The sequence below is a fragment of the Lissotriton vulgaris genome, chromosome 11 (assembly GCF_964263255.1).
Source record: "Lissotriton vulgaris chromosome 11, aLisVul1.2, whole genome shotgun sequence".
Lineage (NCBI taxonomy): Eukaryota > Metazoa > Chordata > Amphibia > Caudata > Salamandridae > Lissotriton > Lissotriton vulgaris.
The window spans coordinates 950,716,223-950,730,171 of NC_141699.1; the positions used below are offsets into that span (position 1 = coordinate 950,716,223).

General features: G+C 41.1%; 1 protein-coding gene across 2 annotated transcripts in view; it reads right to left on the reverse strand.

Annotated features, from left to right (window-relative positions):
* The window catches only part of DHX36 (DEAH-box helicase 36), a 378,110-nt gene extending 365,975 nt beyond the window's left edge, over nt 1-12,135 (reverse strand). The window contains exon 1 of one of the 2 annotated variants that reach the window (XM_086944114.1): nt 11,802-12,135. In XM_086944114.1, coding sequence (XP_086800240.1) covers nt 11,802-12,029 — 228 coding nt within the window. In that variant the 5' untranslated portion in view covers nt 12,030-12,135. Of the gene's footprint in view, nt 1-2,610; nt 2,896-11,801 lie in introns of those variants that run through there. The other variant, XM_086944115.1, reaches the window with a different exon arrangement.
* Nucleotides 12,136-13,949: the final 1,814 nt, after the last annotated feature.

Genomic DNA, 13,949 nt, shown 5'->3' on the forward strand with positions numbered 1-13,949 from the left:
GTGACTCAGAGTGAAGCCAGCTGATATATAGAGAAATAGAACTCTAATAAAAACAAAACGCCATACCTAAATAGGGTGCCAATTCTCAAAGAAAGTCACAAAAGTGCACGCATGGTATATGTTCTTGCAATAGTGCAGATTTATGGTTTTCATGAATTCACAAGACTTTACAGAAGTAGGTCAGGAAATCGAACTTCTAGAAAACATTTGTGAACTGCATTTTAGCACTGGAAAATAATCATGTGTAGATTTCCTCATGCGAAAATATGCTACAATGTAACAGGTTCACTTTCCCACCAACTTTTTTCTCCAAACCCTAGATGAAGTTTTACTTTCGTTTCTTGTAAGGATAAATTTCCAATTTTCTCGATATGGGAAAATATTGGAGACAAGCTGATGAAAACCAATAAAACATGCAAGTTAGCAGCTTTGCACAGACTTGATAGGGCACTCTAACCATATTGCTTATCACTACCTCCAGTCCCAGTATATAGATCTGTGGAAATAAGGCAAAATAAGGGAATTGCTAGTATTCAAACCCAACTAAGGTAAGGGGTCTGGCACAATCAGAGAGGCTATTATCAGAGCTCTTATATAATGAGACTGCCGTCATACTTTGTTGCCGCACTACATGGCGCCAAAAGGGACAAGTGGATTTTGTTACAAGACATGTAATTTTAAAAAGCAACCTGTCCCATGGATAAGTAGATATTTTACTACATTCTACACCTCTGACACTGCACTCGGCAGATTATCATACCACCGTAGAATAGGAAATCCAATGAAGCCTCAGCTTTCTTGGTACAAGACACCAATTTCTGGAACTCTTTGCCCTCTAAAACACCCAGGAGCATTTAAAGTTCAGAAAGAGAGGTGAAAACATGGTTATTCCAACACATTTACACTAACCATTAACACTGGCACACAACAAAAACGGTAATCCTACCAACATAAGTGTGGTTGAGAGCTATGGAATAGTATGGGCCAGAACGACATAAAGGGCAGCCACAGGCAAATTGGGGAGCTCCACCCAATATAAACCTTAGATTGACCTCATGGATGGATGAACAATATAACAGCTCCCCTTCAATCAACACTAGAAGTACTCATTGCCACTCTACACCTGAAGACCAGCAACCTCCCTAATGATATTCAAGACTCCAAAGGCCTAATTATGAGTGGCTCATTAAATACTGTCCAGTGTATAACGCCCTGTTTAAACATCGAACAAAATTATGAGTTTGGTTCTATTTAGAGCATCCGATAAGTATCAGATGGGTTAAATACCCCAACATTTATTCAATTTCAGTAGGTAACACCTGCCAAAATGTAGCAGGGGTAAACATACGGCATTTACCGTATCATGAAGATTTTGGTGCGTTAAATACTAAAATCTGCATGTTATTTCCCATATACTCATAATAGGTGTTATTTATTGCACCAGATAAATATTGTACCCTGTGGTATCGTTATTTATCAGAGGAAATAAATATAAGCTCAACTGGTAATCAAGCCTAAGTCTCGCTCTACTGCCGAGACTTCACAGACACAGTAAACTAGGTCTACTATACCTTCAACTTCATTCCACATGATGGAAGACAGTTATTCTAGTCTTAATGACGGTCATCCAATTATCAATTGGATGAAATCCATGTCATTGTGTTACATCCCAATTCATCACCTGAGCACTCATCAGTGGAACGGACATATAATGTATGAAGGGATGTGTGGAACCTTGCTGGCATCTGGATGGCACAGATACATGCTATACAGCATGTTAAATAAGCACTCAAAATGAACTAGACAGGCCTGCTGAGACCAACAAGATCTGCTTCAAATTGCTGGTCAAAGAAGGACTCATACAGTCCTTCATGCAGGTATCACACAGTTACGTACACGGAGCATTGGCACCCTATAATGACAAAAAGGAAGACAATGATGCAGTCAATCTCAGACATATTCAATTAACATCGCTGTATGGCAATCATGTAAAGGAGTACGGTAATCCAGTCTATCCAGGCAGATTTCTGATCCACCCCCCACACGTAGACAACCACTTCGGCGCCACACACAGGGGTGGTAAGCGCTATAAATAAACAATAACACAATGCAGTAGTGTGCGTGCTGTTCATTTGGGTTAAAGCTTTATTACACCAATGACTCGGATTTTCAGTGCAGCTCAAAGGCAAGGTTTAATCGTTGAGCTAGAGGGTTCAATTGGCAACATGTAGATCGTTTAGAGATAAACAACCTAGTAAAGCAAACAAGATATAAGTTATAAGCCATGAAAAACAACACTGCAACACACTATGCCTTCCCTAACAATAACAAAAAACAAACCAGCAACTCAAAGTCTTTCGGTTTTAGAGGTGTATTGTTCAGAACGAGTAGTTGTGGTTTCTCGCTCCTCGTCTGCACGATGAGAAAGTGTCGTGGTCATTTATCTTCAGAGGTGTATGTAATGGGCTTTGGTGTCAGTGTCATACATTAACAATGGACACTGTTGCCAGTTAAGGAATATTTGGGAATGGGAGAGGAGGGGGGCGGAGGTAAATAGGGCCCACAATGCTCCACTATCTGTGTTACACGCCCCCAGACCCCTTTCTTTACCTCCAGCCTTTCCTTATCCTTGTTGCGCTGTCTCCGCTTCCTGGCATGCCACAATCCTGTCTCTCGGCCCTTCAAGTGAGGGGGCGGTCGGGGCCGCTGGGCTCCACTGTCTTCGTCGCGGGATCCGTACCCTCCATGCTGCTGGGACGAGCTCTGTCCGAAGCCGCCCCATCCTCCCCTGGAGCCGCCTCTGCGGTAAGCCTTCCCTCTCCAGTGTTCGTAGCTCATAGCAAGAGCTACTGATGTTGCAGTGGGAAGCAGAACTGAGCAGCTGGTGCTGTGATACCGGCCACCTGCCCCGGAAGCAGCCTTCGGATTTTTCTTCTGTCTACCAGGCGCTACCTCACAGAGGAGCGCAGAGCATTCTAAAGGAGGACTAGACTGCTAACCTAACAAAGAGGTTATGCTAGCGTTAGACGGGAAAGAACAGCCTACAATCCTACATTTTTGCTATGCCTTTGAACGTATAGGTGGATGAAAATATTGCAGCCCGATTACAATCTATGTGTAGGGAAGGATTTAAGTCATTTTGATCAACATTTCATGTGTTTGTCTGGAAATGCTTTTCCTGTCACTTGCTGGTGCACGTGACTCTTGAACGTGTAAACAGGAAGCTGGAGGTGTATACCACAGGTTTGTGGTAGACAGCTTTGATAGAGCAAGGATTCACACGAAAAGCGACTTGCTTGTATTCAAGAACCTCGAATAACGTTAACGAATTAACCAATATGTTTGTCTTACTAATTTGTCCCTCTTTTTTTTTCATTATTGGGTATCCGAGTGAAGCTTGCTCATGTCTTTTCTAATCCTAATACGCTTGCAAATAAAATGGCTGCTGCTACGCGGGAATTTCTACTGCGCATGCGTCGGTCATACCCACGTGACATGACGTACTCGGAGTTTTGGAGGGAATCTGTTGCTTCTGCGCACTAAGAGCTAATATGGCTGCTCTGTGTTCTCACATGCGAGAGGCTTGCACTGCTGCTTTTGCTAAGCTGTTCGTTCTGCCTAATCCTAATGCTATAGTTATTATAAAGTAATGGGTATAGTGTAGAAATTCATGGTATACAGTGTATTCATTTATTCTGTGTTCTAAAACTGTTCCATTTCCATTTCATGCTGCACTTCGAAAATTGGCCTATCACATAACGCTGTACTCCATCTTGGTTGAAACTGCGACTGCGCGAGATTCGCAAGTCTCCAGAGCAGTGACCATTAGACTTTAGCCAAGGAGCTGACTGACTGAGAAGATGCTCCTGGGAAACTGCCCCAATGAACTCTAGAGAAATACAATGTATTTGTAAATAGAACATCCATTTTTAGGAGAAATGAAGACGTTGTGTGAACCTGAATTGGATGGGCGTGAACAAAAATTTGAATAAGGAGACGGCAAAGGTCTAAAATTAAGGTGGTGTGATGACCTGTCCTCTTCGTTTGTCCAATCGAAATTGGGGATCCTTACACTTGCAACATTTGGGGGTGGTACACTGACCTGGAAAATAGTATAACTAGCCTAGGTTTAGCTAGAGAAACTGTCCGACGTGTCCGAATAGCTGACCTGTCACTGGACGCACTCAATAGGTGATTTAGAGCAGAGGGCTGCGGAGCACTCTGTCAGACAGACTCGCTGACCCAATCGGGGTTCTGGGAAGGTGAAGTGCTGGCGAAGCACTTTGCTGGTACATGCTGTAACCCAGTCTGGGTTTTGGCTGATTCCTTGCAGAGAGGGAGTAGCGCAGGCGTTGCAACTGAACTGCGGGTGCTGGTCTTAACCTTTGGTGGTCCGGTCCTGATCCAAATCTGGTCTACCCTGTCCTGATTTCCATACTGCACCTGCTGCCCTACTGGCAACTGCATTCTTTGGGGTTCTTCTGTCCTTTTTAACTGACCCGTGGCCAGGGTTGGTCTTCACACCATTTTAGGTAAATATAAATCTGTGTAGGTAATTGTCATAACTTGCGGCCCTTTCTTTACCCTCCCTAATTTGCAAAACTTTGATTATAGATGTTCCCTTTATCACCCTTCCCTTGGTAAATGAAAATTCGCGTTTTACTGATCTATTAGCGAGTTCCATTTTCTTACCCTCCCTTTAGTTAAATGTCAAACGTCTAATGATTGCATAAATTGCGTCCTTTTTTCCTACTCTCCCTTGAAAGTGATTAAGCTTGATTATTCGATTTATTAGTGTGTTCCATTTTCTTATCTTACCTTTAGTCATATGCTAAAATTATTTTGTGGTTGCATATTATGTTCCCTTTTTCCCTACCTTTTGATAACTGCTTAAACTGTATCCTCTAGTATGTTCCTTTTCTTAACCCTCCTTTAGTTGAGTGGCTAAGTTTGTTCTCAAAATAGTATGTTCCTTGTTTCCTTCCCTTTATTTCAAACTTGCTAAATGGTTGGAATATTATATCTTTTGCATAGTTATACTCTGTTTCTAATATTGGTTATTGACAGTCTAATAACTTTCAATCTATGTCTTAAGACTTTTGATGATCATTTGATAAAGATTTTAAACCTGTCTCGAGTCTGTGGTTATTACATGAGTGCAAAGTTATTTTATATTTGACTGCCTTCTTTACAACTAACTCCCTGATCCATTGTGGTCATAGGTATCAATGGCAAGGATTGATAAGTCAAATGGTATAGGAATTAGTGGAACAAAATAGACTGGTAGTAGAGTGTAGGTTACCTGAATGAGTAAATATGGAGAATTGAATTATGGGCCCAGGTGAATATTGGTAAAACTATAGTCGGGTGACCTGCGCGCTCTATCAGTATATTTCTTTGGTAGCAGTAGTATGGTTAGGGATTAGTTAAGATAGGTAGTTAAGTTAGTTAGTTATATTGGTTGATCAATCAAATGTAATACATTTTGAAATGTTCTAACATTTTATTGATCATTGCTGCTATATTGATTTTATGTATTAACCAAAATCGTTCTTATCTGTTATATGTTTGTCTGGAATCCCCAGGGGCAGAATAGGGGGTGGTAAACAGAAGCCACATCGCGGTGAGATCGCTTACCCGCAGGAAGCTAGTGCATGGTTGGGCAGAACCGGAAGCACTATTTAGGGTTCTCTGTAAGAATATGTGAATAAATGATAGCAAAGAGGTCGCTGGCAAAACTTTTGTTATGATATCACCTAGTAAGGGTCACACGGAAGGAGTACCAGGTTTGTCTGAGCTTGATTGATAGCAAAGGGGTTCGCTGGTGAAACTTTGGTCTTAGTATATATATCCCGGAGTGGATAAAGTCTGAAGGAGTAGCAGGTTCTCTAATGCTTGTATGAAGGGTAGGCGGAAGGGATCTACTCGTAGTGTATGAAAAGTAACACTCGGGTACAGTGGCGAATGTTTTCACATTGTTGATTAAAAAATAAACACACTTTAAATTTAAAAGAAATTTAGTTTTTCATTACCTTGTGAAGGAGGGAGTCAGTTGCGGAGCTGCGCTGACGACTCTCAGAGCTGCGCTGGTATTGGTCGAGACAGCAGGCGTTTAGCTGAGATGGCATTGTAAAGGAGGGGTGAGCGCAGGAGAGTGGGTACTCATCTCACGGGAAAAGCAGCACAATTATTGGTTGAGGATATTTGAAACCGCATACTTGATTGGAGGAAGAAAATAATAGACGCACTAGTATTGGGAGTAATTTGTAAACAAAGTTGAGTGATAAAATATATGTGGCAACTAAATAGTCCAGAAACTCGACCTGACCCAAGATATTTAAGGTTTGCTAGAGAACAGATGATAAGAGGCAGACCTTGCAAAATGTATGGAAGCAAAAGAAAATTGTCGTTCGTAGACAGAGTTAAGAATGACTTTAAAAAAGATAAGTAAATTAAAACTAGAGAAGGAGTCATTATTCCACCACTGAATACTCCTGCATCATTCATGATGTTTGATAGGGGTTACCACACGTGTGTCTGGCTAGAATACACAAAAGATGATGGAATTGTAGCATTTCCCTTAGAAGGCACATTTAATGGAAGAATTGTATTCAATTTAAGGACTCGAATGAATGATCTACATCCTAGACTAACGCAATATGAGGCACTAGAAGAATGGGAAATTGAGGCTTTTGAGCGAGACAGACCTAGAAATTACAAAGGGTTGAGTAAATTCTACCCTAAAGTTAAAGGAGTATCCAGAGATAAACAAATGAAAAATTGGAGACAGAATATGTTAGTAGAAGGGTTATATCCTGTAATAACCTTAGGAGAGCCCACGGGAGGTAAAAGGACTGAGAAAACAAAACATTTAATGACTAGTGGTGATTCAGGCGACGATTATATGGAGGATTTGTTAATGAAGAATCCACCACCTTATAATGAGGGAACAAGTACAGTAAATCCAAGTGCCCCGTTTTTAAAACCACTTTTGATTCCGCAAGTGATACACAAGACCTCCATTGAAAAGGTACTACAGGACAGAGAAAGAGAGGCTTTGAATAAACAGAGAAGTGAATTAATTCAGAAAATCTCTCAATTAAACACAAGTCCTGAAGCTCTGACAATCACAGTAACTATTGGCCCAGTTGTACTTTGTACGGAGATAAGCAAGCTAGTCCAAAAGCTCCAGTTATAACTACATCAGTAGTACAGCCAAGAAAAGAATTATTGATAATAGATGATCAGGCCAGTGAGTGTGAGTCAGTAATCTCCTTAATGGATTTACCAATAAGAGAACCAGAAGGTAGCTCAATGAGAAAGACCACTCCTTTAAATTCAAGAGAAGTTTAGATAGAGACATCCTCAGGTACGAGAAGTGCCACAGTAGTGACTCCTGAAGAAATAGACAGATGGACACGAGAAATAGAAAAACCGAAAACCCAGCCAAAGCCATTGGATATATATATAAATTAAGAATTGAACTGGAGGAATTGATGGCTGGGAATGTGGGATTGGACAGGCTAAATACCCTTAGTGAAGATGAATTATTATTTATTTGTAAAAGTATTACTCGAAATACAAGGGTGTACCATGAAAAATTAATGGACACCGCAGCTAGCATGGGGATTGACATTGGTAAGTCTAAAGTATTACAAAAACCTTATTGAGCATAATTCTCTGACAAGGATTTAGAAAACATGAACGTGTCAGGAAGAAAAGTGCAAATCAGAGAACTACTAGCCTTATTACAGAAGTGGGGGGAATTAGACAAATGGAGAGTCAGATGAGCAAAGAAAAAGGAAGAGGTTCGATCAAAACAAATGATTACAGAATATGTTTTAAAAGAAGCAGAGAAGGTGGAAAAATTATGTCCTATGCGAGAGGTACCAGGTGGAGGCTATGTGCATGTCCCATGGTCCCAACAGGATATTTTGTCATTTACGAATGATTTTCCAAAACTTCGTGAAAAACCTGTAGAATGGTATAGACAAGTCGAGAGATTTGTTAAAGTTTCAAAGTGTCTTTTGAAAGACTTACACGGATTATTTGACATTGTAGTTCCCGTAGATCTGTGGACAGAATGCAAAATTGCTGTTGATTGGCCTAGTGATGAATACCCAAGAGACCCAAAGACAGGGGCACCTTCCGAAGACGTAATGAAAAAATATAATCAGGTAATACTTTACCTTAAAGGAAAGGTGCCTGCAAAGGAGACAGACTGGATGAAAATAGATAGAACCACTCAGAATAAGGACGAATCAGTGCATTCATATTATGAACGTTTATTACAGACATTCAAACTGTACAGCGGACTAGACAATATCAATATGAAGGATCTGACACATTTTATTTATCGATTTGTGTTAGGATTAAGGCCATAAATTTCACAATGGATTAAAGACAATCAAATTTGTTGGCAGGCTAAGCCCATAGATGAGGTCCTTAAATATGCAAAGTATTGTGAAGATGAGCTGGAAAATAAGCGGAAAGTGTTAATAGAATAAAGTCATGTGGGCACAAGTACAATTAGCAGAGCAACAAGAACAACAGTTAAACCAGATGACTAGCAATCAGAATAAGGGTGATGGAAGTGGAGGAAGGCCAAGGGGAAAATTCAATAGGGAAGATGGCAAGAGCAGAGGACGGCCCGGGACCAGGGTTCGATTCCCGGCGCGGCAGGTTTCTGGACCAGGGTCAGCGGACTCGATAATTCTCTCGCCTCGGTGCCCACTCTGATCAGCGATCACACTCGGCAACTCTGGGCATTAGCTTGCCTCATCTTCACTAACGGCCCCACCAGACCGCCGGGGATGCCTGGTCTCACCCTGGAGATACCCATTAAGGGACCATCTCTCAGGGAAGCCAGGAAGGGTTTCGCAGCGGTCGAAGCGCCTTGGGACCCTACGGGTAAGTAGTGCGCTATATAAATGCTAATACAATACAATACAATACAAGAAGAAATTTCCCTGTCACGGATGTGGCAAGTTGGGGCATATCAATATATGTCTTATTTTGACATGGATTTTGTAAAATTATAATGTTGTGGGAGCTGCAGTGGCTCTTATCATTAAAACAAACACTGGTAAAAGCAATGTTTTTGTTTCAAAAACGACATATTGCCACAGTAGTTCCTGGCACAGAACAAAACTACTCTGCATGCCAATTTGCTCCTTGTGAAAGAGTAGAATTTGGTCACTCAGAGTGAAGCCAGCTGATGATAGAGAAATAGAACTCTAATAAAAACATAACGCCATACCTAAATAGGGTCCCAATTCTCAAAGAAAGTCACAAAAGTGCACCCATGATATATGTTCTTGCAATAGTGCAGATTTATGGTGTTCATGAATTCACAAGACTTCACAGAAGTAGGTCAGGAAATCGAACTTCTAGAAAACATTTGTGAACTGCATTTTAGCACTGGAAAATATGCTACACTGTAACAGGTTCACTTTCCCACCAACTTTTTTCTCCAAACCCTAGATGAAGTTTTACTTTTGTTTCTTGTCAGGAGTAAATTTCCAATTTTCTCGATATGGGAAAATATTGGAGACAAGCTGATGAAAACCAATAAAACATGCTAGTAGCTTTCCACAGACTTGATAGGGCACTCTAACCATATTGCTTACCACTACCTCCAGTCCCAGTATATAGATCTGTGGAAATAAGGCAAAATAAGGGAATTGCTAGTATTCAAACCCAACTAAGGTAAGGGGTCTGGCACAATCAGAGAGGCTATTATCAGAGCTCTTATATAATGAGACTGCTGTCATACTTTGTTGCCGCACTACATGGCGCCAAAAGGGACAAGTGGATTTTGTTACAAGACAAGTAATTTTAAAAAGCAACCTGTCCCATGGATAAGTATATATTTTACTACATTCTACACCTCTGACACTGCACTCGGAAGATTATCATACCACCGTAGAATAAGAAATTCAATGAAGCTTCGGCTTTCTTGGTACAAGCCACCAATTTCTGGAACTCGTTGCCCTCTAAAACACCCAGGAGCATTTAAAGTTCAGAAAGAGAGGTGAAAACATGGTTATTCCAACACATTTACATTAACCATTAACACTGGCACACAACAAAAACGATAATCCTACCAACATAAGTATGGTTGAGAGCTATGGAACAGTATGGGCCAGAACGACATAACAACGGGCAGGCACAGGCAAATTGGGGAGCTCCACCCAACAAAACCTTAGAATGTCCTCAAATTATGGATGAACTGTATAATAACTCGCCTTCATTCAACACTAGAAGTACCCATTGCCACTCTACACCTGAAGACCAGCAACCTCCCTAATGATATTCAAGATTCCAAAAGGCCTAATTATGAGTGGCTCGTTAAATACTGTCCACTGTATAACGCCCTACTTAAACACCAAACAAAATTATGAGTTTGGTTCTATTTAGGGCATCCGATAATTATCAGATGGGTTAAATAGCCCAACATTTATTCAATTTCAGCAGGTAACACCTGCCAAAATTTAGCAGGGGAAAACATGAGCATTTACCGTATCATGAAGATTTTGGTGCGTTAAATACTAAAATCTGCATGTTATTTCCCAAATACTCATAATAGGTGTTAGTTATTGCACCAGATAAATATTGTACCCTGTGGTATCGTTATTTATCAGAGGAAATAAATATAAGCTCAACTGGTAATCAAGCCTAAGTCTCGCTCTACTACCGAGACTTCACAGACATAGTAAACTAGGTCTACTATACCTTCAACTTCATTCCACATGATGGAAGACAGTTATTCTAGTCTTAATGACGGTCATCCAATTATCAAATTGGATGAAATCCATGTCATTGTGTTACATCCCAATTCATCACCTGAGCACTCATCAGTGGAACGGACATATAATGTATTAAGGGATGTGTGGAACCTTGCTGGCATCTGGATGGCACAGATACATGCTGTACAGCACGTTAAATAGCACTCAAAATGAACTAGACAGGCCTGCTGAGACCAACAAGATCTGCTTTAAATTGCTGGTCAAAGAAGGACTCTAATATAGTCCTTCATGCAGGTATCACACAGTTACGTACACAGAGGATTGGCACCCTATAATGACAAAAAGGAAGACAACGATGCAGTCAATCTCAGACATATTCAATTAACATCGCTTTATGGCAATCATGTAAAGGAGTACTGTAATCCAGTCTATCCAGGCAGATTTCAGATCCATCCCCCAGAGGTAAACAACCACTTCGGTGCCACACACTCGGGTGGTAAGCGCTATAGATAAACTATAACACAATGCTGTAGTGTGCATGCTGTTTATTTTGGTTAAAGCTTTATTACACCAATGAACCGGATTTTCGGTTTAGCTCAAAGGCAAGGTTCAATCGTTGAGCTAGAGGGTTCAATTGGCAACATGTAGATCGTTTAGAGATAAACAACCTAGTAAAGCAAACAAGATATAAGTTATAAGCCATGAAAACAACACTGCAACACACTATGCCTTCCCTAACAATAACAAAAAACAAACCAGCAACTCAAAGTCTTTCGGTTTTAGAGGTGTATTGTTCAGAACGAGTAGCTGTGGTTTCTCGCTCCTCTCATTAGAGGGTGTGTTAAGAGGACATGGCACACGTCTGCACGATGAGTAAGTGATGTGGTCATTTATCTCCAGAGGTGTGTGTCATGGGCTTTGGTGTCAGTCTTATACATTAACAATAGACACTGTTGCCAGTTAAGGAATATTTGGGAGTGGAGGGGGGCGGAGGTATAGGGCCCACAATGCTCCACTATCTCTGTTACACGCCCCCAGACCCCTTTTCTTTACCTCCAGCCTTTCCTTATCCTTGCTGCGCTGTCCCTGCTTCCTGGCGTACCACAATCCTATCTCTCGGCCCTTCAAGTGAGGGGGCGGTCGGGGCCGCTGGGCTCCACTGTCTTCGTCGCGGGATCCGTACCCTCCATGCTGCTGGGACGAGCTCTGTCCGAAGCCGCCCCATCCTCCCCTGGAGCCGCCTCTGCGGTAAGCGTTCCCTCTCCGGTGTTCGTAGCTCATAGCGAGAGGCTGATGTTGCAGTGGGAAGCAGAACTGAGCAGCTGGTGCTGTGCTACCGGCCGCCTGCCCCGGAAGTTAAAGCAGCCTTCGGCTTTTCCTTCTGTCTACCTCACAGAGGAGCGCACAGCATTTTAATGGAGGACTAGACTGCTAACCGAACAAAGAACAGCCTACAATCCTTCAATTTTGCTAAGCCCCTGAACGTATTTGTGGATACAAATGTTTCTGCCCGATTAGTGAAGTATGTGTAGGGAAGGATTTAAGTCATTTTAATCAACAATTCATGTGTTAGTCTCGAAATGGTTTTCCTGTCACTTGCCGGTGCACGTGGCTCTTGAACGTGTAAACAGGAAGCTGGAGGTGTATACCACAGGTTTGTGGGAGATAGCTTAATGCAGCAAATGAATACAAAATTCCCTAGTTAACAGGAAGGAAAGTTTCATTTTTATTAAGGATGTGGAGGCGAGGATTATGTATTACTTTCTTCACTTTTTATTAACAGCATGTTCAAAGATAATGTTAAAAAAAAACACTGCAACACTACAACTCCCTTGAACAAAACAGCGTAACCATGGCCACCAATAGTCCAATCAAGTAACAGTCAGTGAGTCTATATAATCCAGATCATGCTGTAGTCTTTACTCCCTCCTCTTCTTCACTGAAGGAAGTTAAGCGCGCTGGACATCATTCTGTCTTTGAATCCGAACCTAAGAGGATATGGAAAGAACATTAATATTTTCCCACATAACGTATTGTTTACCATTAAAGGCATAACAGGTCAAAAGTCAGCAATTATTATGAGGAGAAAATATGATATGACAATTAATACCACTCTGGTACATTAGGTGCTCCAATACCACTATTAGATAACTTACACAACATGATCTGCCTGGTCTCAATGACAGAGATGAGCTTTGGGCACTACTGCACTAGACTATGAAATATTTCTACGAGTGATATGTTCAGGCTGTTAAATAAACACATGTACACTTGTTGAATGTTTTTTGGTAACCTGTACTGACACTTCCGATATTTGATCTAATACTCAGTTCGATTTTTTAATCCATGTTCAGATTGTAAGAGGAGCTGGCATCACACTGGGCTATAAAGTGATATTGTTGTATTTACTACTTTTTATTTATTTCATCTTTCCTTTCATAATTTTAATTGATTAGTATAGTTTTTTCGGTATAACTCAGATTGAGGCTTTTACTTGGTGAAATTACATCTATGTGGAAGAAGACGCTAGGGTAGTCTTTCTTCTTACTTCTCACTCTATCCCGATGTACTCATCGCGAGAGCTGAATGTGTTGTGCTCTATAGTCCGTCTTCACTTGCAAGCTTTGGATATACGCGGGCGGCGTTTAAAACAGAACGGGATTGCTGAATCGTTCTCTGTATAGTTTGATGCAGCGAAGGGAGCCTCTGCGTCAAGGACCATAGCAATTCCAATGCAGGTAGGAGAATATCGTGTACGTTATGTCCGATACCTGGAGAGTGACCTGTACAGAGGTATAGACAATAGATGGATTTTTAGAGTCGGGTATTTGTTTTTCTGTTGTAGGATTGACCTAATATATGGATATGGCTACCGTTCCCTAGATCTGGGAGACTCGCATTTAAAAGGTAAGCTTTATTGCTTGCAAGAGCCTCATTTCATGAGAAGTACCTGTTTCTTTAGGAATTGGTAGATGTCGGTCCTTTTGTCTGTTTTTCTTTTAGCTGCACGGATTAAAGCTACATGGTAGAGAATTCCTGACCACCATGTATGAACACAAGTTGTTTGTAAGTTTTTGGTTATCCCCTTTGGAATGTAGTGGTGGTATATAGGGATACACTTGTATATATATGTATATATAAGCCACGGGTGTTTTTCAGGATTCTAGTTTAAAGGTACTTGTTTCCAATTGGTTTTATTTT